At 45.2% G+C, this 19,681-nt stretch overlaps 2 protein-coding genes across 4 annotated transcripts; one reads left to right on the top strand and one right to left on the bottom strand.

The window, feature by feature from the left end:
- Positions 1-6,284: 6,284 nt before the first annotated feature.
- SERTAD4 (SERTA domain containing 4) lies at positions 6,285-17,892 on the bottom strand. Of its 3 annotated transcripts, none has more exons than XM_027565689.1 (4): positions 17,530-17,892; positions 12,239-12,430; positions 10,932-11,047; positions 6,285-8,798 (listed from the first exon to the last, which is right to left on the bottom strand). In XM_027565689.1, the coding sequence occupies exons 2-4, from the start codon at positions 12,411-12,413 to the stop codon at positions 8,031-8,033; spliced, it is 1,059 nt and encodes a 352-aa protein (XP_027421490.1). In that variant the 5' UTR covers positions 12,414-12,430; positions 17,530-17,892; the 3' UTR covers positions 6,285-8,030. The 3 variants fall into 3 exon arrangements, with proteins under 3 accessions (XP_027421490.1, XP_027421491.1, XP_027421489.1); XM_027565690.1 differs by lacking the exon at positions 17,530-17,892 and adding an exon at positions 16,516-16,537; XM_027565688.1 differs by lacking the exon at positions 17,530-17,892 and having other exon boundaries at positions 12,239-16,482.
- LOC113906252 (proline-rich protein HaeIII subfamily 1-like) lies at positions 16,507-19,166 on the top strand. Its single transcript, XM_027564131.1, has 3 exons — positions 16,507-16,875; positions 18,337-18,493; positions 18,852-19,166. The coding sequence occupies exons 1-3, from the start codon at positions 16,507-16,509 to the stop codon at positions 18,866-18,868; spliced, it is 543 nt and encodes a 180-aa protein (XP_027419932.1). The 3' UTR covers positions 18,869-19,166.
- The last annotated feature ends 515 nt before the right edge of the window (positions 19,167-19,681 follow it).

Here is a 19,681-nt window from a genome sequence, read left to right on the forward strand (position 1 = left end):
TCCCTTGCATGCTGTCATCTGGGCTAAAAGCAACTAGGTTAAGGCTGGACTAGTTAAGAATTCTGATTGACTGTCCTTATTGGTAGGAATCCTACTAACTGAAACCAAAAATCTACTCCAGCTGCTGTGGAGAACAAGAGTCTGGAGCTGGCCAGCCTGGATCTCCCTGGGCAGGTTGAGGTGTCCTGCCTCTCCCACCCCCACCCCATGCCCCTCTCAGCTGTTTGTTGGCACAAATGATAGTTACTGGTGTCACCCATGAGATCCTAGAGCCCAGTTGGGTAGAAGAATCTGTCCCAGAGAAGTTCTGGAGCCATCATAGCACAACACTGCATTTTCTCTCATTCTGGCACCAATTTGTTTCTCAAACCATATGGTTCAGTTTTTGTGGTCATTTCAGTCCTAACAATCAACGAGCATCACTACAGGTATACCTGACCTTTTGGGAAAATATATACTCTTGGAACATTGAGAGAGATAGAAATGTAATTTTTTAATATGAAACCCTATTTGCATTTAAGTCATCAGTTAAGACTCTGAGTTTATAGACAACATAGGGAAAATACAAGATTTTGAAGTAGGGACAAGCACTCCTTAGCTGAACTTTTTAAACTTAGGTCTCGTAAGTGGAAACTTTCATAGTTTTTTTGTAACTACTTTGAGGCCACATCCTCAATGTTATAATTATACAGAAAATTCTGCTTTGGCCTCCATGATTAGATATAGAACCATGAAGAATAATGCTGACTGATTCCAAATAGGAAAAGGAGTTCGTCAAGGCTGTATGTTGTCACCCTGTTTATTTAACTTATATGCAAAGTACATCATGAGAAACGCTAGACTGGAAGAAACACAAGCTGGAATCAAGATTGCCAGGAGAAATATCAATAACCTCAGATATGCAGATGACACCACCCTTATGGCAGAAAGTGAAGAGGAACTAAAAGGCCTCTTGATGAAAGTGAAAGTGGAGAGTGAAAAAGTTGGCTTAAAGCTCAACATTCAGAAAACGAAGATCATGGCATCCAGTCCCATCACTTCATAGGAAATAGATGGGGAAACAGTGGAAACAGTGTCAGACTTTATTTTTCTGGGCTCCAAAATCACTGCAGATGGTGACTGCAGCCATGAAATTAAAAGACGCTTACTCCTTGGAAGGAAAGTTATGACCAACCTAGATAGCATATTCAAAAGCAGAGACATTACTTTGCCAACAAAGGTCTGTCTAGTCAAGGCTATAGTTTCTCCTGTGGTCATGTATGGATGTGAGAGTTGGACTGTGAAGAAGGCTGAGCGCTGAAGAATTGATGCTTTTGAACTGTGGTGTTGGAGAAGACTCTTGAGAGTCCCTTGGACTGCAAGGAGATCCAACCAGTCCATTCTGAAGGAGATCAGCCCTGGGATTTACTTGGAGGGAATGATGCTGAAGCTGAAACTCCAGTACTTTGGCCACCTCATGTGAAGAGTTGACTCATTGGAAAAGACTGATGCTGGGAGGGATTGGGAGCAAGAGGAGAAGGGGACGACAGAGGATGAGATGGCTGGATGGCATCACTGACTCGATGGATGTTGAGTCTGAGTGAACTCCGGGAGTTGGTGATGGACAGGGAGGCCTGGCGTGCTGCGATTCATGGGGTCACAAAGAGTCGGACACGACTGAGCGACTGATCTGATTAATAAATCTATTTACTCAAAACTGTATTTTTTTTCCTGAGTAAAAATCAGGTCTAAGAGAATCATTCAATATAGTGATTGGATAAACTTGATCTTTGGCAAATCCTAGGGTTGAGTCAGAGGTTAGTGGTTTTTAATCTTTTCATTTGTAAAGGATACCTCTTACTCCTTTCCCATAGCCAGTGTTCCAAAAAAGTCTATCCTCAAAATAAATTGCATTTATTAAAGATAATGCCTTCATGTTTTGAGTTTCTTCTTAGTCTGATCTGTGTTAACTCAGAGATGATTTAATTCTAACCAAAGGTAAAGAAATATGACCAGGTACAGAAATGTGACTATTTCCTGCACAATTGATTAGAAACATTATGATTTCCAATAAGCTTTTGAAATATTAAAAATATCTCAGAAACACCAATGACTATTTTCATAGCTGTCTAAGGGTCCTGGGTTCACAGGTTTGACTGGGTTCGAAGGTTTGACACCATCCCCCTATTTAATTTCAAATCCAGGAGGCAGAATACTTTCCCCAAAGAGAGGATCTGGTACTGTCACCTCCAGCCTTCAAAGGATCCAGGCACATTAGTGGAGAAGTTATGGAGGCTCACTATTTTACATCCATAATGTGTACATCCAGGCAAAGTCAAGTCACTTCCCTAATATTAAAGTCTTGAATCCTGACAACCTGACAAGGTGGGTACAGCAATGCCACCCCATTTTACAGACAAGAAAAGTGAGGCACTAGGAAGTAAAATGGCTTGCTGGCCAAGGCCAAGTTTCCACACTACATTAGCAGAGCTGGAATTTGTGTTCGGGAGTTTGACTCCAAATCCCACTCTATTAACTCTGTGCTACATTCTAGCTTCATGAGAAACCCACAACCCCTGTGCCCGAACGGAACAGGAGAGATGAGCTAATGCCTTTACCTACTCACAAAGACAGTTTGGTGGGTTGTTTGAAAAGCACAGCATCTACAGGCTTGAAGAACAACAATGAGAACCCCTCCCAGCTCCCTGAAAGGACAGACAAGCCATTTCTCTCTTCTTGAAAAAAACATTAAGGAAATCCTTTAGTTCCTGAAATGGTTTTTCCTGTCTTTATAAACAGGTTTGACCCCTCCCCCCCAAATCGCCTTCTTTCCTTTTTAATCTTGCTCCTTAAAGAAAGTACACTCAGTGCATGCAGAGGGCGGCACTCCTCAGACTTCGTCCCCTCCACTCCATCAGAGATCAACTCCCCAACCTGTTGCTGAAATCCCTTGCCTTGCTGCCTGTCATTCTCCATCTTTTCCTTATTATGCAGACAACGGGTGGTATGAGTTTTGAGGATGGTATAGATGCCAGGGCGCTGTGCCAGGTGCATTTCAGAGATCTGCTCACTTCTAGATGGCTAGAATACAAGGGCTATGTCACATCTGAACTGAACTGAGCTTAGCACATTGCAGTTGCCTCAGAAGACATCTGCAAAAAAAGCACCCTGTCTAGAAATATCCAGGCTGAGTTTCAGTGCGAGCAGACCAATCGGACAGTGTCATGGAGAACCACACCTGATGCCTGGACTCAGCTGCTCCCATGGAATGACCTGGATGGTGGTAATGTCTGTTGAAAGCCAGCCCCCGTCCCCAGGGTTCTGCTATTTACCCACTGTCTCGGGATCTCAGCAGGAAGCAAGGTCGCAACTTGCATCTCTGCAAGTTCTTTTCTGTGTGTGTTCTCTCCCCAAGATACGGCATTTTATAAGGTTTCATAATTTCAAATCAAGGCAATAGTTGCCTCAAAAGGCGTTGAGAAATATGGGAAATTTCATGAGAAATGACTAATTTCATCTCCGTACGTTCCATCAGTTTCATTGCGGTCAAAAGCAGGTGTTTCCAGGCTGTGAATAAGTGGTTTGCATTTTAAAAATTAACAAATTGGACCAACACCAAGGGGAAAAAAACAGCCATAGACAGCCCACCAGAGAATTGTTTACCAAAGAAGAAGAATCTCATGGTGATGGTTTGCAAACACCACCAGACTAGCTTGTGTAAATTCCCTTCGTTTAGTCATCGCTCTTCAGCCTGTCACAGATAGTGAAGGGAAATGCAGAAACAGGAAATTACAGACTATTTTAAACAGCATGTTTTATTAAACTCACTTGCTGATGCACTTTATGGCAGGATGCGAGATTCAAGTGTTCATAACTTACATCTTTGCAAGTGCTTTTCCTAAGTGAATTCTCCCAGCTAAAATATGGCAAGTACACAGGGCTGGAAACAATCTCTAAACTAGTAACTGTTTCACCTCAGGTTATGTAGCTACATCACATAAAATGGAGAAGTTTTAGCCAAGGGAAGAGATTAGACCTTGCTTATTCGCTATACTATATAACTCTAAGAAAGCACCGAAGGCATCATGTAGTTCATTTAAAAGATCCTTAATGCATTTATTTTAAACCACAGAATCAAAACACAACAATCTTAAAATGAATTCCTAGAAAACATATATTGTCTCTTTTATTATTTAAATATTGATTTCATTCTTATCTTCACGGGACATTTCTGCATCTAGTTTAAACCATCATTATTAATGCCATGCCAAATCCTTGTTTTTGAAAAGGCCTAGTAAAACTGGCAGCAATGTGATTGCACTACAAATACAATGACTACAAATTTCAGGGGCTGTCATAAAAATGGATTTGAACAGCTAATTATTTTCAGAAACGTTTTTTGCTCATAGTTTGTTTGAGGGATATAAAAGCTTAGCTGCATTGCAAACGTCCTCATATCCCTGCCTGATATTTATTGTGAGTTTGACACCTCTTAACACCCATGTTTTCTGCAAGTTGTTCTTTGCTCTGGATACAGAAAGGAAGTACTCAAGGAAAGCTGTAATACAAGTTCACATTTGGAGGGGCGGGTAGCCATGCTTTGATGAAGTTATCCATGAGCTCTAAAAGCAAAGACCTTACATGCACTTGCTTCAGCATCTATGTAACAAAGTAGCAGTTAAGATGTTCAACATTTCCATTGTCTTCAAATATCAGGCCAAAGATGCTTGACCCTAATTATTGATTGCTGTCAACTAGTCATTTATTTTCACCTGGCTTAAGTTTTTCCTACTTTCCCCCCAGGTTCATGTCCTTACTGTCTTATCCCTAGGACCTCTTCAAGGTGAACTATAGAATAATAGGATTTAAGAATCGAAGCATAACATGATGATACCTTTACCCTTTTAAAGAGCCTTTGCCAGGCTCTCATCTACAAATCACCCACTTGAAGAGAGGAAGGACCAGAGACGGAGGTTAATGATTTGGTTAAAGACACGCACCTGGGTGCCTAGGGGAGTAGCAATTAAAGGCAAACTTCGGGGAGCTGGGCCATTTTCTGGAGTGAAGATTTCCCCTCATTTAAATTGTAAAAGTCTGGATTCTGGCCCTATGAGATTTTCCTTAAAGCAAAGAAAGCAGAGTATTATTTCCAGATAGAGAGACAGTAGTGTGGTGTGGAGCGCGGTCTTAACTTTTCCCATCTCTGAGGATATAACTACAGAACCCAATTCAGAGGCTTAACTTACAATGAAGGGGAGCCTTGTCCACTCAGGAAAATCTAACTTAATATCTCTTGAGTAGATATCACACAGGAGGCCATAATGCTTTCGTAACAACACTAGGAACATTTTTGATATTTGGATGGATGTTTAGGGATGATTTTTTTTCTTTAAAGAAAATGTGTTCTTTTAAGTATGCTGGAACTGTCCTACACTCAAGAACTTGATTACAAACTATGATGCATTTTAATGCTACTGGATTCAAAAGCAGGTCTCATCCTTCAGAGAAGCACTGGTGCATTCTCTAGAAAATCACCAACTCCATCATTTCACAGCTTTGGCCACCATTATCCGGTAACGCTGGAGGCGGGGGCGCAGTTTAAAAACAAAGTCCTTTCTTTCATATTCAAATTTCCAAGATGTGGTATGCTCATAAGAATGCTGCTTTTGGCAAATTACTTTCCAACTAGCTTGCCCACTCCCTTTAAAAAGATTTTTGGCCGCTCCAGGTGGCGTGCAGGGTCTTAGTTTCCCCACCAGGGACTGAGTCCTCACCCCTGCAATGGAAGCACAGTCTTAACCACTGGACCACCTGGGAAGTTCCAAGCTCGCCTCTTGCATCAAGTGCAATACTGGCCTCTAAGAATAACAATAATACAGAATTAAATGGAATACCTCCACAGCTGTTTGAACCACTTATAGATGACAACTGTCAATTGACAATCTGACAATTCAAAAGGAATCCGTTAGGATTCAATATTTATGACTTCACATTATGCTATTTTTTTCAGAAACTTCACAAAAGCCAAAAAGTCTTCAGATCCTTTAAGATAAAACCTTATCCATCACCAAGCACGTCGTATATTAACACTATGCTCTTAAATCAACAGAAATGTAAACCTACAAACTAGGACCATTCTAAAACACCTGTTGGATGGGCCTCTCAAAAAGCGCTCTCTCACTCTGAAAATGCCTGTGTGGCCACTGTCCATGACCGTTTCTAGTGACTTTGAGTTTTTCTTTTAAAGGAGAACGAGCAACGGAAAAGAGAAACAGCCAACAGTCATTAAAATACGAACATCTGAATGAATTTTGATCATTTTAATAAATATATATCAAGAAAACCTCACTTTATTACAACACATTCATATACAAGCATCTATCATCTAAGTTTTCAACATCAAATGTTTATCATATATTGAAAATAAAGGACAAAACATCACTAGACTATTCAGCCATAACACAAGAACAGGTTTTAAAAATTGGTCCTTGTGGACATTGTCCAAATGACGATCCTACTCATACACTGTATGAATGAGACCTATATTTAATATTAATAGCAATAATAAAAAAAGCTTTATCTTGGAGAAACGGGGAGGACTTAACTTATTTCCTCCATTTGGAATTTGGTTCCCGTGAAGTATTGTGTAAGGAGGCCCAAGTCAGTCAGTAACCTCGGAAATGGAAATAGAGTTTAGCAGGAGGAGTAGCTGGCATGGAAGGAAGGATGGTCAGAGGGGCCCCTCTGAACACTCTGGCCAATGTACACATGAAAAAAAACGACTGAGAAAAATGTTGGCCAACTACATAGGAGCTTTTGCCGACATGAGTCCCATTTCTCCAAAATAACTTTCCCCAAACGAAAACCTTTACATTCTTTAAAACTTATTGATCACCACATCGTGTATTAACATTGTGCTTCGTAATCAACAGCAAAAGTCATATATAAAAAACCACATGCTTTTATAATCTAAACGAGTGAAATGATGCAAAACAGATTAAAGTATGATGCATGCTACTGGTTCATGAACTTCATTGGACAAGAAAACAAAACAACCCAAAACCCAGAAAACCCAAACCCCAGCAACAGACCGTTGCCATAGAAAAGCTTGAGCAGCTAGTGCTGGTCTCTAACAGCTCTCTCTATTGTTTCCTCCATCCCTTTCTAAAAAGGCCAAATCCAAAAGCAATTGGGCATCAAAAAATAAAGGAAGAATAGAGATGTTGAATCAAAAGTTGAACACAATAGTTCGACGTTAAAGATTTCCAAACAATATTGATCCACCCTGTGTTTGTATTTTTTTTCCTGTTTGTTAAATCCCTGCTGTACTCTTGATTTATCCTTAATTTTCACATTGGCAAAAATTAAGATAAAGTAAGGCACCAAAAATCGCCCTGTATAACACCTTTCTAAAAGCCTCATCACCCATCACAGGCAAGCCAGGAACTTGCAGGGATCACCCTCTACTCATATCCTTGATTGTTGCCCCTGGTCAGGTGTTTCATTTCCTCCTATCCTATTTCCCTCTGTCACACAAGACGGTTGAATCCAAATATTTAACAGCACCAGGAAGCCGTTTCTTCTAGCTCCCTGTCCTCAGTCTTTTATTCAGAAAAAAATACTGTATCATAGAGAAGAAGCAGACATCCTTTGCTGGTTATATTGATTTGCTTACCAAATAACTACCTAATTAACTGGCAAACAGGTGGAAGGCTCCTCGCTAGTGACAGGCTCCTTGCGGGTCGTGGAAATAGCGCAAGGGCACACTGTCCCCCAGTCTGATCTGCTGATCTTCTCGGTAAGAAAACTAAGATATACGTTTAAGTGTTAAGTCAACTGTCTTCTCGGTAACGTCACCACATTTATGAGTAGCTTGCCGATGCCTACAATACAGATGTTTTATGCAATCTGCTCTCCAGGCATTTAAACGACATGGCATGTTCATGGCATAATTGTCAGTTGTACAAAACTATAAAATCCATTCAAAATAAAATTTATGAGAGCTAATTGATCATGCTGTGCATGCTTCAAAGTTTGCGGGAGAAGATGGCTCATATTTTACTGCCTTTGCTGCAGCACAGTTTGTTACTCGGTGAAGGCTCCTTTTTCCTTAAGGACTTTTTCCAAGACTCACTTACATTGCTTTTTTCGTTATATCCAGTCTCAAAATAATCATAAAATTGGCCTTTGCCCTCAAAAGCAAGGTCGTTGCCCACAGGTCCATGGCTCAGAGGACCACCATCCCTGTTGGTATCATCATTTACTTTCTCATCATTTAATTTGGCCTTTTCCTGAACACCAAGTGACCGGACGTTAGTAACAAAGATTTCACTGGCAGGTATCTGGCCATCACCCTTGTAAACAGGTGCGCTGCCTATATCAAAATCCACCTGCTGGGAACAGCTCGGTAAAGGCAGAGGGGGAGAGGAGGAGGGAGACGAGGAGGGGGAGGAAGAGGAGGCAGTGGTGGAGGCACTTCCGACATTAGCATTGACCGAAAGGGGTAAATTTAGGTAGTGACCACCACATTCCTGGTACAAGCAGCAGGCGTGAAACTTTTCACACTCCTCTTTGGCCATCCGAGGTCGTTTCCGGTAAGGACAGTCTTGAGCCATAAACCACTCCTGGGCAGAGGCGCCATTGAAAGAGCAGGCAGGAAAGCACCAGTTATTCTGCATGATAATTTCTCCATGGATCCTTTTCATCAGATTGTTTATAAGGACAGATCTTCGGAGGTACACTTCAGGATCATCGATAAACTTTAGCTTTTCTAAGGACATATAAAGGATGTGGGCTCGCTCCTCAAAGATTGAGATGGTCTAAAAATCAAAAAGGGAAGAGAAAGCTTAGGAAGTGGGCTTTATTAAAATATCATCCCAGCACATTTCTCTCTTGGCAGTTTCTGGGCCTGGGGATGCTATGGTCTGGTTTCCCTCGGGTTCATTTAGCAATGCTCTCCTGGGGGCTGCTAACGTCTCCCCTTCCCAGCAGACTGACTGGTGATGTTGAGCACTGGGGAATCCAGCCACAACTCAGACCTCGGCAGGGACAGGTCAGGATGTCCGCTCTTTAATGATGCAGTGAGGGGGATGGCGAAATGCACCAAACTAACCTATGCTGTTAGAAGTGAGGAGGAGTTTCTTTGGAGAGCTGAGAAATGGTGACTAGAGAGGGACACTGGGGAGGCTCTAAGTTGCTCATTACATTGTTTCTTAATCTGGATGCCAGTTACATGGCTATTTCACACTTTGTGAAATTTATCAAGCTGGACTCTTATGACACTTGGGCCTTAATGTGCGTGCTAACTCACTTTAGTCCTGTCTGACTCTGGGCATCCCTATGGACTCTTTGCAACCCTCTGGATCATAGCCCACCAGGCTCCTCTGTCCATGGGATTCTCCAGGCAAGAATACTGGGGTGGGTTGCCATGCCCTCCTCCAGGGGATCTTCCTGACCCAGGGATCGAACCTGAGTCTCTTATGTTTCCTGCATGGGCAAGTGGGTTCTTTACTACTAGCGCCACCTGGGAAACTCTGGGCCTTTATGTGTGTGTATACAAATATACATGCACACACACATACTCATTTATTCTATGTCAATAAATGTTTTTTAGAAGATGCCAAGTTGCAGGTCATCCTAAGTATATTTCAAACCCTGGGAGAGACATCAAGGAGAATGAGCTCACTCTGCCTGTGCTGTTTTTCTGGGTTTCATTCTTGCAATTATCTTTGCCTGATAGAGGGACGAAAATAATGAAAGAGGCTCAAACCCTAAAGGGAACTGCTGGTTGCAGGGCCACAGTAGGCTTTTTCTGGAATTGGGCAGGAGAGATGCAGAACGGAACTCAGAGGACTCACTCCCAGGTTGTGTGATGCCATTACTGTGTGATGGTTGGCACAAACTGGCAGCAGTTTGGAAAACTGCTACAGCCACAACAGAGAAACCAAAATGGACATAAAATGCTTCTGTCCTGGGGCCCAGCTCTTCCAGGTCATTAAAAAAAAAAAAAGCTAACCTCAGGAGCTGTGAATTAAACCAGCCCAAGCTGACCAAAGGCAGGAACTACACATACACGGAAAAGCCCAGCACCTGCCAAGGCATGCTGATGTCCTTTTATGAGCAGGGTCAGAGCAACGTCTAAAGGCTGGGGGGGAGGGGGGGCGATGGAGTGAGAAGACAGGAAGATGAATTAGAAAAAAATTAAACATCCTCTCTGCATTTCAAACAACTATGGCCTGGGTTATCCTCTCCTCCACTAAGTTAGCAGATAGTTTCTGAAAGAAGGTAACCATAGGAAAAGGCATTGGTATTTCAAAAGCTTAGCCAGTTTTAGACTTCTGTGTGCTTTCCCGATCCTGTCATTTCCTTCTTATTCATGCAAAAAAAGTTAGCTTTGGTTTTTCTCTTGGGAATAAATTATATATTTTCACAAACAAAACATATGTAATAAACGTACCATGAAGGACACTTCTACTTTCATGCACACATTCAAAGGACAGAGAGTCCACCTCTGAGAGGTCAGGAAAGCCCTGGGTGACTATCCCCAGGTGGGCACACAGGTGGCCCTGGCCACGGGAGCCTGAGCTCAGAGACGGGGAGCAGGTCTGGGAAGAACAAGTGCATTTCTGCACATGTGAAAGCGCCAGTTACCATGAACCCTGAACGCAACTTGAGAAAAATGAAATCATTAGTGAAAAAAAAAAAAAAGGCATTTCTTGGATTATATAATTCTGTTATTTCTGGACAAAGGAGTTCTTGCTGGCTCTTTCTTCAAATACTTGTGAAAAATAACCCAGGACCCCAAAAAGTGACAACGATTAATCTGGCTCTGCTGAGAAGTGGCTCATTTTCATTGCTTGGGTGGAACAATTTAATTTCTGGAAATGGATCAAGCAACTGTTACTAAGTATCTTAAACTCTTAATAAAAATAATGACTATTAAAAAAACATACTTTATGGCTACAGCTGCTGAGTGGTGGGTGAAAATCCTCTTCTTCCACATACTTCCTCTTAAAGTATGTGATCTTGGATGTTGTTATAGGATTTGAAATTCCCCTGTAATGTGATCCTGTGGTAATAAATCAGATATGACAAATGACATGCGGTTTGCCAGAGGTTCTCCAAACAAAATGCTTTTCTTTCCTTGCCTTCTAGAAGATAACTTGGCTACGTATTTGTCTGTACATGTGGTGATTAAAAATAAACATTAGTCTTAATAGTTGCTATCATGAGGAATCCTGTGACCCAGGCCAGGAAAGGATTTCTAGACAATTATAGAGGAAAATGACATATTTTAGCATTTACAAAATATTCAGAATCGTAATTCTATGCACAGGCAAACAGCAAAATTCAAAAAGGGAAGTATTGTAATAACTAAATAATACTGGTATTTATTCAGATTATTTACTTAAATTCATGATAACACCATTTTTCAAATGTATGTATCTATTATTTAACTGTAAGCACTAATCACTGAACAACTTTTAAATATTACTGGCTCTCAGTAAGTAAACAAATGATTATCTGCACACTGGAGTTATAATATCCCTTCTTTCAAAATATGAAATTCAAATTTTTTCATTTAAAATTAAACTTCAGGGTAACAAAAGTCCTCTTTGCTCTCAAAAATCCAACATATCAACCATGAATAAAAATAGGGTCTAATTTTCAAAGACCAAGCTTTTACTCCTTTTTAGCAAATCGGACATCACCAAGTACTTGTTTTCATTTTAGGTTTTGGCTTTTTTTCCAACCTAGTAGCACACAAAAATCCAAAGGAACTCACCTTAGAGCATAGGAATAATGAATCAGGGAGAACATATTTTTTTCTGGGCTTACAAATTTTTTTACCTATAATACCAAAGGCAATTGTGTGCTTAATAAAAAGAAGAGCCACATAGCTGCTGGCCCAAAGGGCACATTCCTTTATGTCTCATGGGATAAAGATTTCATTGTCAAGCCCACCCAGGGCTTGTGTAGCACAGAGAGATCCATACAGTTCCAGAGGGTAGAAAATTGAAACTCAGACTGAAGAGTTTCAAGATCTGCTTTGGGTCTCTTAAAAATACAAATGCCTGACTTTTACCTGAAGCAGCAGCACAGGGAAACTCAGGTCTGCATGCAATTAACATCACTCCTGGTCCTTTCCTTGGGACCTTGGAGTCCCTGGAGCACTCTCAGCTCAGGAGGGCACCCCAGACACCACCCTCATCTACCAGTCTGGCCACAGAGGGCAGCAGGGAAAGGTCAAAGGCAGTACCTGCCAGGGGGGGACCGGCTCCCCGGTCTCCCTGCAGGGGAGCCTGAGCCGGCCCCGGGGGGCTCAGGCCTCCGTAGCTGTCAGCCTCCCATAGTGTCTGGTACCCAGCAATTTCAGCAGCTCCTTCCGAGACAATGGGCTCGCAGAATCTATTCATGGACAGAACCAGAGTCATCTCTGACAGCCTCAGATCTGAAAAAAGAAAAAAAAAGAAAAGAGCCCTAATCAAGAGCAAGCCAGAGCATGGCCTTGGCATCTTCCTTCCTTTGCTTTGGGAAACTTTTACTTCTTGCTCCTCCTCTTTGTCCTGAAACATTTTTTTTTTTTTCAAAGAAAAATCTCAGTAAACTCTCTTGCAGCTATTAGCTCAGCCTCTGTGTTCAGCAATCTGCATTTCATGGGCGGATCTTTAAAACCCCATTTCTTATTGTTCTCAGATTCCCCTCAGCCCTCTTCCAGACAGCTGCCTTGCCTTCTAAACACATTTTCCTCCTGACCTTCCCACAGAAAATGTACCCCTAAGAGGCAAGGCCAAAACCCTTGCCGCTTCCTTTCTATTAATAAGGCAAAATCAATTTTCTAGTCAAGTCCCCCGAGAGTCTCCTTTGATGAAATCCACTAATCAATCAAAAGAAAAGGCTGGGGGAGGCAGGAATCTTCAGCGGAATTCCATCTGATGCTCTCAGGTTTGGTCTGTTCCACTTGCCCGTGGCCCCCTCTTCCTCGGTTTCCGCAGGGCCAGTTCCTCTACAACATGTTGGGGCTCCCTCCACTTTCTTCTCCCAAAGCGAAGCAGACAGAGACACACTTGGTCGTTGTTTCCACCAGCCCTGATCGGCCTGAACTGGATCTGCCTCCAGTCAAAACACTGAGAGATGAAGACAGAAAATTGGCTCCAGTTTCCAGCCGTGAGTTGCAGTCCCACAGGAGCCAAGCACAACATCAACGGAGCAGGCGGAATATTAAACAGGAGCCAGGGCTTCAGGGCCAGAGGCAGCCGACAACTCTACACCGCAAAGCTCAGATGCAAGGCAGAAACTTTCCAAGAGGCAGCGCAGCACTGCCCTCCCGGGCAGTTCACACCCTTCCCCAGGGTCTGCGGGGAGACTGGGAGACCTCTCTGCTCTTAAGACGTGCCCTGGGCTGCTCTGCACCTGGGGTGGTGGGGCTGTTCCCCTGGGGGCTCAGTGTCTTTACCTGGTCCTAAGTAGGGCTTGAGGTGGGGTCCAGAGTGAGTGCAAGGCGGAAGAAACCAAAAGGCCTCGGGGCCATAGATCAGTGGTGACAGCCAGCAGCCTCAGTGCCTTATTAACCGCCCGATTCCTTTGAGGCCCAAACCTCCACTATCTCACTGTGCCGTTTAAAGAACGGTCACAAAGAGTGATGTCAAGTCTGCTTTCTTGAAGACTGATTTGTCTTTGAAAGACGCTAAGGGTCTAGTTCTTGCTTTCTTCTCCAAATTATACAGCCTGTAATGTTTGGGGGCTAAGGGTAATCTACTGTCGTCTTTCAGGAGACTATTATTACCTACATGTTAAAACAAGGGGCCACTTCCAGGTAAAGGAGGAAAGGCACCAGGCGAAAGGGAAATGGCTTGAGTGGAAATGTCCTTCTGGCTACGCGAGAAGCTCTTGGCAGCAGTGACTCCATCCACCACCCAGGTTTCTCCCTGAGACCCGAAATTCTTTCCCAACCTCAGTGAAGAAGGAAGCCCGGCCTTCTGACATACAGGGGACATGTCCAGGTCAGTGGCTGGGTCAGAGGACCCAGCTGATTTAGGCCACTAAACCACCTTTGCTGTTCAGTCGCCAAGTCGTGTCCAACTTTTTCGACCCATGGACTGCAGCAAGCCAGGCCTCCCTGTCTGAACTACCTACCTTTTCTTTTAAAAGTGGCAGCAAGGACTTGTTGGAAAACCTTATTTCAAGAAAAAAAAAAAAGTTCTATAAAAAGAAATGGTCAGACACACCATTTATTCTGTTCTTTGAGTCATCAATCAAGAAATTTAGATCACACTGATTTCACAAACTAAGCCATTCTATCACCCAATAGAATGGATGCTCAAACTCAGCATCCAAACAAGGTTTCAAGCCTCATGATAATCTGTTCCCTGGAAGACTCTCATGAAATGGTCCAATTTCTTACCTTATTCTAAGAGACAATTGTTATCAGGAAATGCCACTGCCAGGAGCACAACAATTATAGAGCTTTTTCTCAGAGTCCATAGCCCTGTCTCATTGACTGCAAGTTATTTTCTCGCTTGAAATTTACACTTACTTTTGTGTTGGACTCTGGGAATAAGATCCATGTTTTTTGCCTATGTGGAAATTTTATTACATATAAACTAAAGCAGGTTGACAAATCCATACCCCGTAAGACAAGAGAAACATTTGCAGGCCCCTAGCAGCAATTACCTTTGTTTAATAGGACATTATATGGGCCCTGTGCTGTTTTATGTTAGTAAGAGTGTGTTTATATTTTAATGACTTATCCTTGTATAGTTTTTTGGTTAAGGATTTCAGTGTTTCTATTTGTTAGTATTGTTTCCAGCACATGAAATTCTACTCTTATGCATCTGAGCTTGAATCATGGCATAATAGTTTTTATCTTGGCTATTTGTTTCTTTCTTTTATACTATCTAGTTTCAGTAAGTTTTTTTTTTTTTTTTTTTTGAATGGGAAACTTTTACACACAAAATCCTCAACTGGAGAGGCTGAGTTCCACAAGTACTTTATATTAAAGTCTGAATAAAATATAAATGAGTTGGAATTATTTGGAGCGGGGAGGAAATTTTGCAATTGAGTCTTCCTAGTCGATTTAGAACTTACACTGGGATGTTAGCAAATTAAGGAGGCAAGTTCAATGTTCATGAAGAATTGGGAGAATGGGGCAGTAAGCCATGATATCACATGATCGTTTTATTTGTATTTTGTGTACACATCCGAACTGTCATTTTTTTCTCAGTGAGATTTACATTGTAATTCTGCTACTGAGTTCAGAAGTTGAAATTCACAAATGTATGAGCTGTGAATACTAGATAAAGTCACAGAGATGCACATTTATGGTAGTTTTTTTTTTTTTTTTTTAACATCAGAGGTGAGTGGATGCAAAAGAAAGGTGTTAAAGTGTGTTTTGTCTATAAGAGGGTTTAAAAAATAAAAACTAGAAAGCCCTTAATCTTTTCTCCTCAGGCTCCTGCATGTCTGCTTTGTCAGCCAAGGTAGCAGAATGACAGCTCAAGCATTCCCCAAAGGCCCAGGGCTAAAGTGTCAAGTTTTGCCAGCAAATGTTCACAGTAAAGTTACCAGGCGGTTTTACACACTATGGTTCTTCCAGATGATTTGGGCTTCTTCTCTCCTTGGAGCCATTATGATGCTAATAGGAGTGGCTGGCACAGAGGACAGGATAGCTGCAGATTCAGTGATGCCTGCCATCCAACAGGGGATCTCAGTCATTCTTTGCCCACCCCATCCCTCTCATCCATCATTGGAAAACATTTTATTAAGAGCATTAGAGCAGTTCAGAGGTCTAACTCCAATACTGAAAAGCACAGAAATAAAAGAGCTGATATTTTCAATACATCTTGAGGTTGTCAGTCTTAGATATCCTGCCCAGGTGGAATCAAGCCCTTGATCTGCCATTGTCCCTAACAAGCTATCAACAGCTTGGGTTGGTGGTGGCAGGGTCTGGGTGAGTGGAATAAAAATCTTTCAACCCTTCCAAATAGGCAGATGTCGCTTTTCTACCAGTCTCTGCAGTACACCTGTCTGCCCTGGGAAATACATTTTTCAGCTGCTGCTTTGAAAGGCCAAAAGATTTAGGTCTGATCCTGCGGCTGGGAATGGGGTGCCAAACCAGAGGGGGATGAGGTTGGGGGATCCGGGGGTCCAAGCCCAGCCCGGGGTGCCAGGTCTCCCCATCCCACTCCCAAGACTGGGGTCTGAGGTTTGGAGACCCACCCCCTGCAGGCGGGCAGCAGCCGATGTCCGAGTCCCCACAGTGACACACCCCCGGGGGTCGGGGGCCCCAGCCTGAGCCCCCCTCGGGGGAAAGCCGGCAGAGCTCCGCCGGCCCTCGGCCGCGGGAGAAAGTAAACACCACCCCAAGTGTCTGGGAACAAAGGCAAGTTGTCTTTCCGCGGTGCTGGAGCCGTGCGCCTCTCCTGAAGAATAAGAGCTATGATTACTCTTTCTTCTTTTCTTTTTTTTTTTTTTTAAACCAAGTTTCCTTCTAAGGGAAATAAACACCAAAGGTAGGATTCCAAGGAAATGACTCACGGCGGTTGGCAGGGCTCTGACGAGGCTGGCCCCGGCCCGCGCTCCAGCCCGCAGCAGATGCCTGCCCGGCCCTCCCTTCCCTCGCCGGCCAAACCCGCCCGGAGCCCCGGGGCTGCGGGAGCGCCCTCCGCCTCCGCGGGACCCGAGCGGCCGGGACTCGGCCCGCGCCTCCCGCCCGGCCCGCACCACCCTCGGCTCGCGCGGCCGCCTCTCCCCCCTCCTCCTCCCGCCCCGCCGCCTCTGCGGTCCCGGCCGGGCACACTCCGGAAAGTTGCTAGGGCCGCGGAGGCGGGAGGGGAGGAAGGGAGGAGAGAGGCGGAGGCGTGGACCAGGCGGGCAGCAACCGGGCCCGCCAGGGAGGTGAGCTGAGGACAGAGGAGCCGCCGCCGCCGCCCGCAGCGCGGCCCGGCTGCCGGGGAGGGTGCGGGGGCGGAGGTGGCGGGGGGTGGGGGGACAGAAGGTGTCAGCTCTTACAGCTCTTCCTTTTTTTTGCAAACGCGCGCTCTTGACATCCACCGTCCTTCCCTCCCCACCTGCCAACCGCCGCGGCGTTATCCAGACCTTGGGGATGGTGGTGGTGGGGCATGCCTCCTACTGACTCTGCACCCGGGGATAGGCGACTAAGCGGCTACTGAGGACCCCAGGGTGTCATCGGAGGCGCGGTCCCCACCGGCCCCTAGAGTCGGCTCGGTGCGCGCGCGGGCGGCGGCCGCTCCCGCCCGGGTACAGGCTCCGCGGCGCACGCCAGCCCCGCGGAGAAAAGCCCGCGCCGCCTCCGCGCGGAGAGGCTCCCCGGCTTCTCCCCTTCTTCCACCCCTCCACCCCCTCCACCGACCGCCCGGGTCCCGCTCCGGCCGGTGCGCGCCCACTCGGCGATCGCCGGGCCGGCGCGGGGCGCGGGGGAGCCGGTCCACGACCGCAGACGCCGGAGGGGACCGGCCGTCGCCCTCCAACCCGGCCCGGCCTCTCCGCCCCCGGCCGCCGCCCGCCGCCCGCGCCCAGCCCGGCTCTTACCGCGGGGTCAGCCGGGAGGCGGCGGCGGCCGCGGCGCTCGAGCTGCTGCTGGCCCGCTCCGGGCTCGGCGCCAGCCCGGCCGCCGGTGCACACTCCGCGCGTGCGGGGCCCGGCCCGGTCCAGGGAGGCGCGGGTGCGGGTGCTGGTGCTGGTGGCGGCCGCGGGTACGCGGCGGGCGAGGGTCCCGGCAGGTCCCGCCGCCGCGACTGGGGCGCCGCGCCGCCGTCGCTGCAGACGGTTATGGTAATGAGCGGCTCTGTCTAGCGAGGAGCGTGTGAAACCCGTCAATCCTGTTTGCCATTTCCCCGTGGATTTCCGAGGAGAGGTTCTGCACGATGCCCCCAGGGTGAGCGAGGCAACATGACAAGCGCGCCCGCTCGCCTCCCTCCTTCCCTCCCTCCCGCCGCCGCCGCCGCCGCCGCCGCCGCCGCCGCTGCTCCTCAGGCAGCACACGGGGCGCCCTCCCCTCGCCCCCACCCCAGCCCGCCCCCTGCCTCCTTCCCTCCTTCCCGCCCTCCCCTCCCCTCCCCTCCCCTCCCCTCCCCTCCCGGTGCCCGGGGACACGCGGGCCCAGCTCCAGCCCGCAGCCCCGACCCCACGCGCTCCCGGGCTCCGGCCCCTTCGCCCTGGGGGGTTCGGCTGCAGCCGAAGAATATATTCACCCTGCAACCTTCTGAGACGTCTTCTCTCTTTTTAAAAAATTTGGTTTACTTTTGTTGTTGTTGTGTATGCGTGTGATTAAAAAAAAAAAAAAGATTCTGCGCCTTTCCCACCCTTTGCAAAAGACTTTCTTCTCCTTTGCCACAGCAAACGGAGATGAGAAACAGCTGTGTTTGCAGGACCCGAGCAGTTCTTCTCCCCTCGCCGCCCGCCCCCGCCCGTTCCCCGCTGGAGCTGTGTGTGTGTAGTGTATCAAAAAAGCAACCTTGGTCGGACTGCAACTGGAATTGGCAACTCTTACTGGGTGGGTGAGCCTCCAGGGAAAACCTCCAGGAAATAAATTTTTAAAAAAAGTAATAAAGGAGGTTGTTCTTGGTCAAGAGAATAAGCCCTGGAATCACATTATTTTGCAAATAGTAATTTTCCTCTATATTGGGCTCCACTGGAGTTTGTTTTTTTGAAACATTAATTCATAACTTCTGTCTAGGGACCCCTCCATAGTCGAGATGGGTCATTTCAGGTGCAATGAACGCAGAGGCTTGGAAGGCAGAGACCTAATAAAATGGGGGGGAAGGCACCTGCGCAAAAGTGTTACAAAGACTATAATGTTTGTTTACTGCTACTATGCCAGATGTGCTAAATATAACACTTCTTTAAAACAGTGATCCTCCGACTGTGAAAAACCAAACCTCTTGCTGCCTGGCTCCCTAGGAATCAAGAAGAGGCACAGACTGAAAATCAGGGAGGAAAGGAACAAGATCAAGGATGAGGATTAGCATCTGCAAATTGAACCCTATCTAATTTGCATGTTTATTTCTTAGAATTGTAATTAAATTTGTGTAATAAATGTTTTCCATTTCATTCCTATGCTTAAAATTTGGGTGACTGACGTGCAGTTAAGTGAATTTTTTTTTCTTAAAGCAAATGTAGTTTATTCAATAAAGCAGCAAACAAATATTAAACATAATTAGAACTAATCTGCTTTGAAGGTATTTTTGTTGAACTTTGTACATTAAAGACTCTCAGAGGTTTTAAGGGTATTAGGAAGCTGAGAGAAGGCAATTATGCTGAAAACAGACTAACTCAACAGACTTTCAGGAGCACTATTTCATTTTTTTCCAAAAGATGTTTCAGAGTTGCAAGCCTAAAACTGGGAATTGGGCATCCATCTTGGCTTTATCCTGAACCAGATTAAATTGCATTGGGTGATGCATGTAAAGGCCATTATGATGATAATTTAAGAATTGTAAACATTCTATGGGTAAAAATATAATTTTCATTTCAGAGGGGATAGAGGGTAAGGAAAGACACAAGAGCATTTAAAGCAGTGCAAGTACTTGAAAATCTAAATCAGTGTCTAACTCAAAGAACTAAATGTGAGGGCTTGGAGGCATGGCTTATTATTGTTTTTATCTTGCTATATTAAAGTTTTATAGCATTTAAAGGACTATGGGGAAATCCTCACATACCCTTGGCTGCGTCAAAATGCATA

This window comes from Bos indicus x Bos taurus, chromosome 16 (genome assembly GCF_003369695.1).
Source record: "Bos indicus x Bos taurus breed Angus x Brahman F1 hybrid chromosome 16, Bos_hybrid_MaternalHap_v2.0, whole genome shotgun sequence".
NCBI classification, from domain to species: domain Eukaryota; kingdom Metazoa; phylum Chordata; class Mammalia; order Artiodactyla; family Bovidae; genus Bos; species Bos indicus x Bos taurus.

Coding starts and splice junctions, on each gene's coding strand:
- LOC113906252 (XM_027564131.1), top strand. CDS start 16,507: ATGACTCACGGCGGTTGGCAGGGCTCTGACGAGGCTGGCCCCGGCCCG. Junction 16,876..18,336: donor CAACCGGGCCCGCCAGGGAG/GTGAGCTGAGGA, acceptor CCTTTGCCACAG/CAAACGGAGATGAGAAACAG.
- SERTAD4 (XM_027565688.1), bottom strand. CDS start 12,554: ATGTTTCAGGACAAAGAGGAGGAGCAAGAAGTAAAAGTTTCCCAAAGC. Junction 11,048..12,238: donor AGCCGGTCCCCCCCTGGCAG/GTACTGCCTTTG, acceptor TTATTACCACAG/GATCACATTACAGGGGAATT. Junction 8,799..10,931: donor TCAGCAGCTGTAGCCATAAA/GTATGTTTTTTT, acceptor TTTGATTTTTAG/ACCATCTCAATCTTTGAGGA.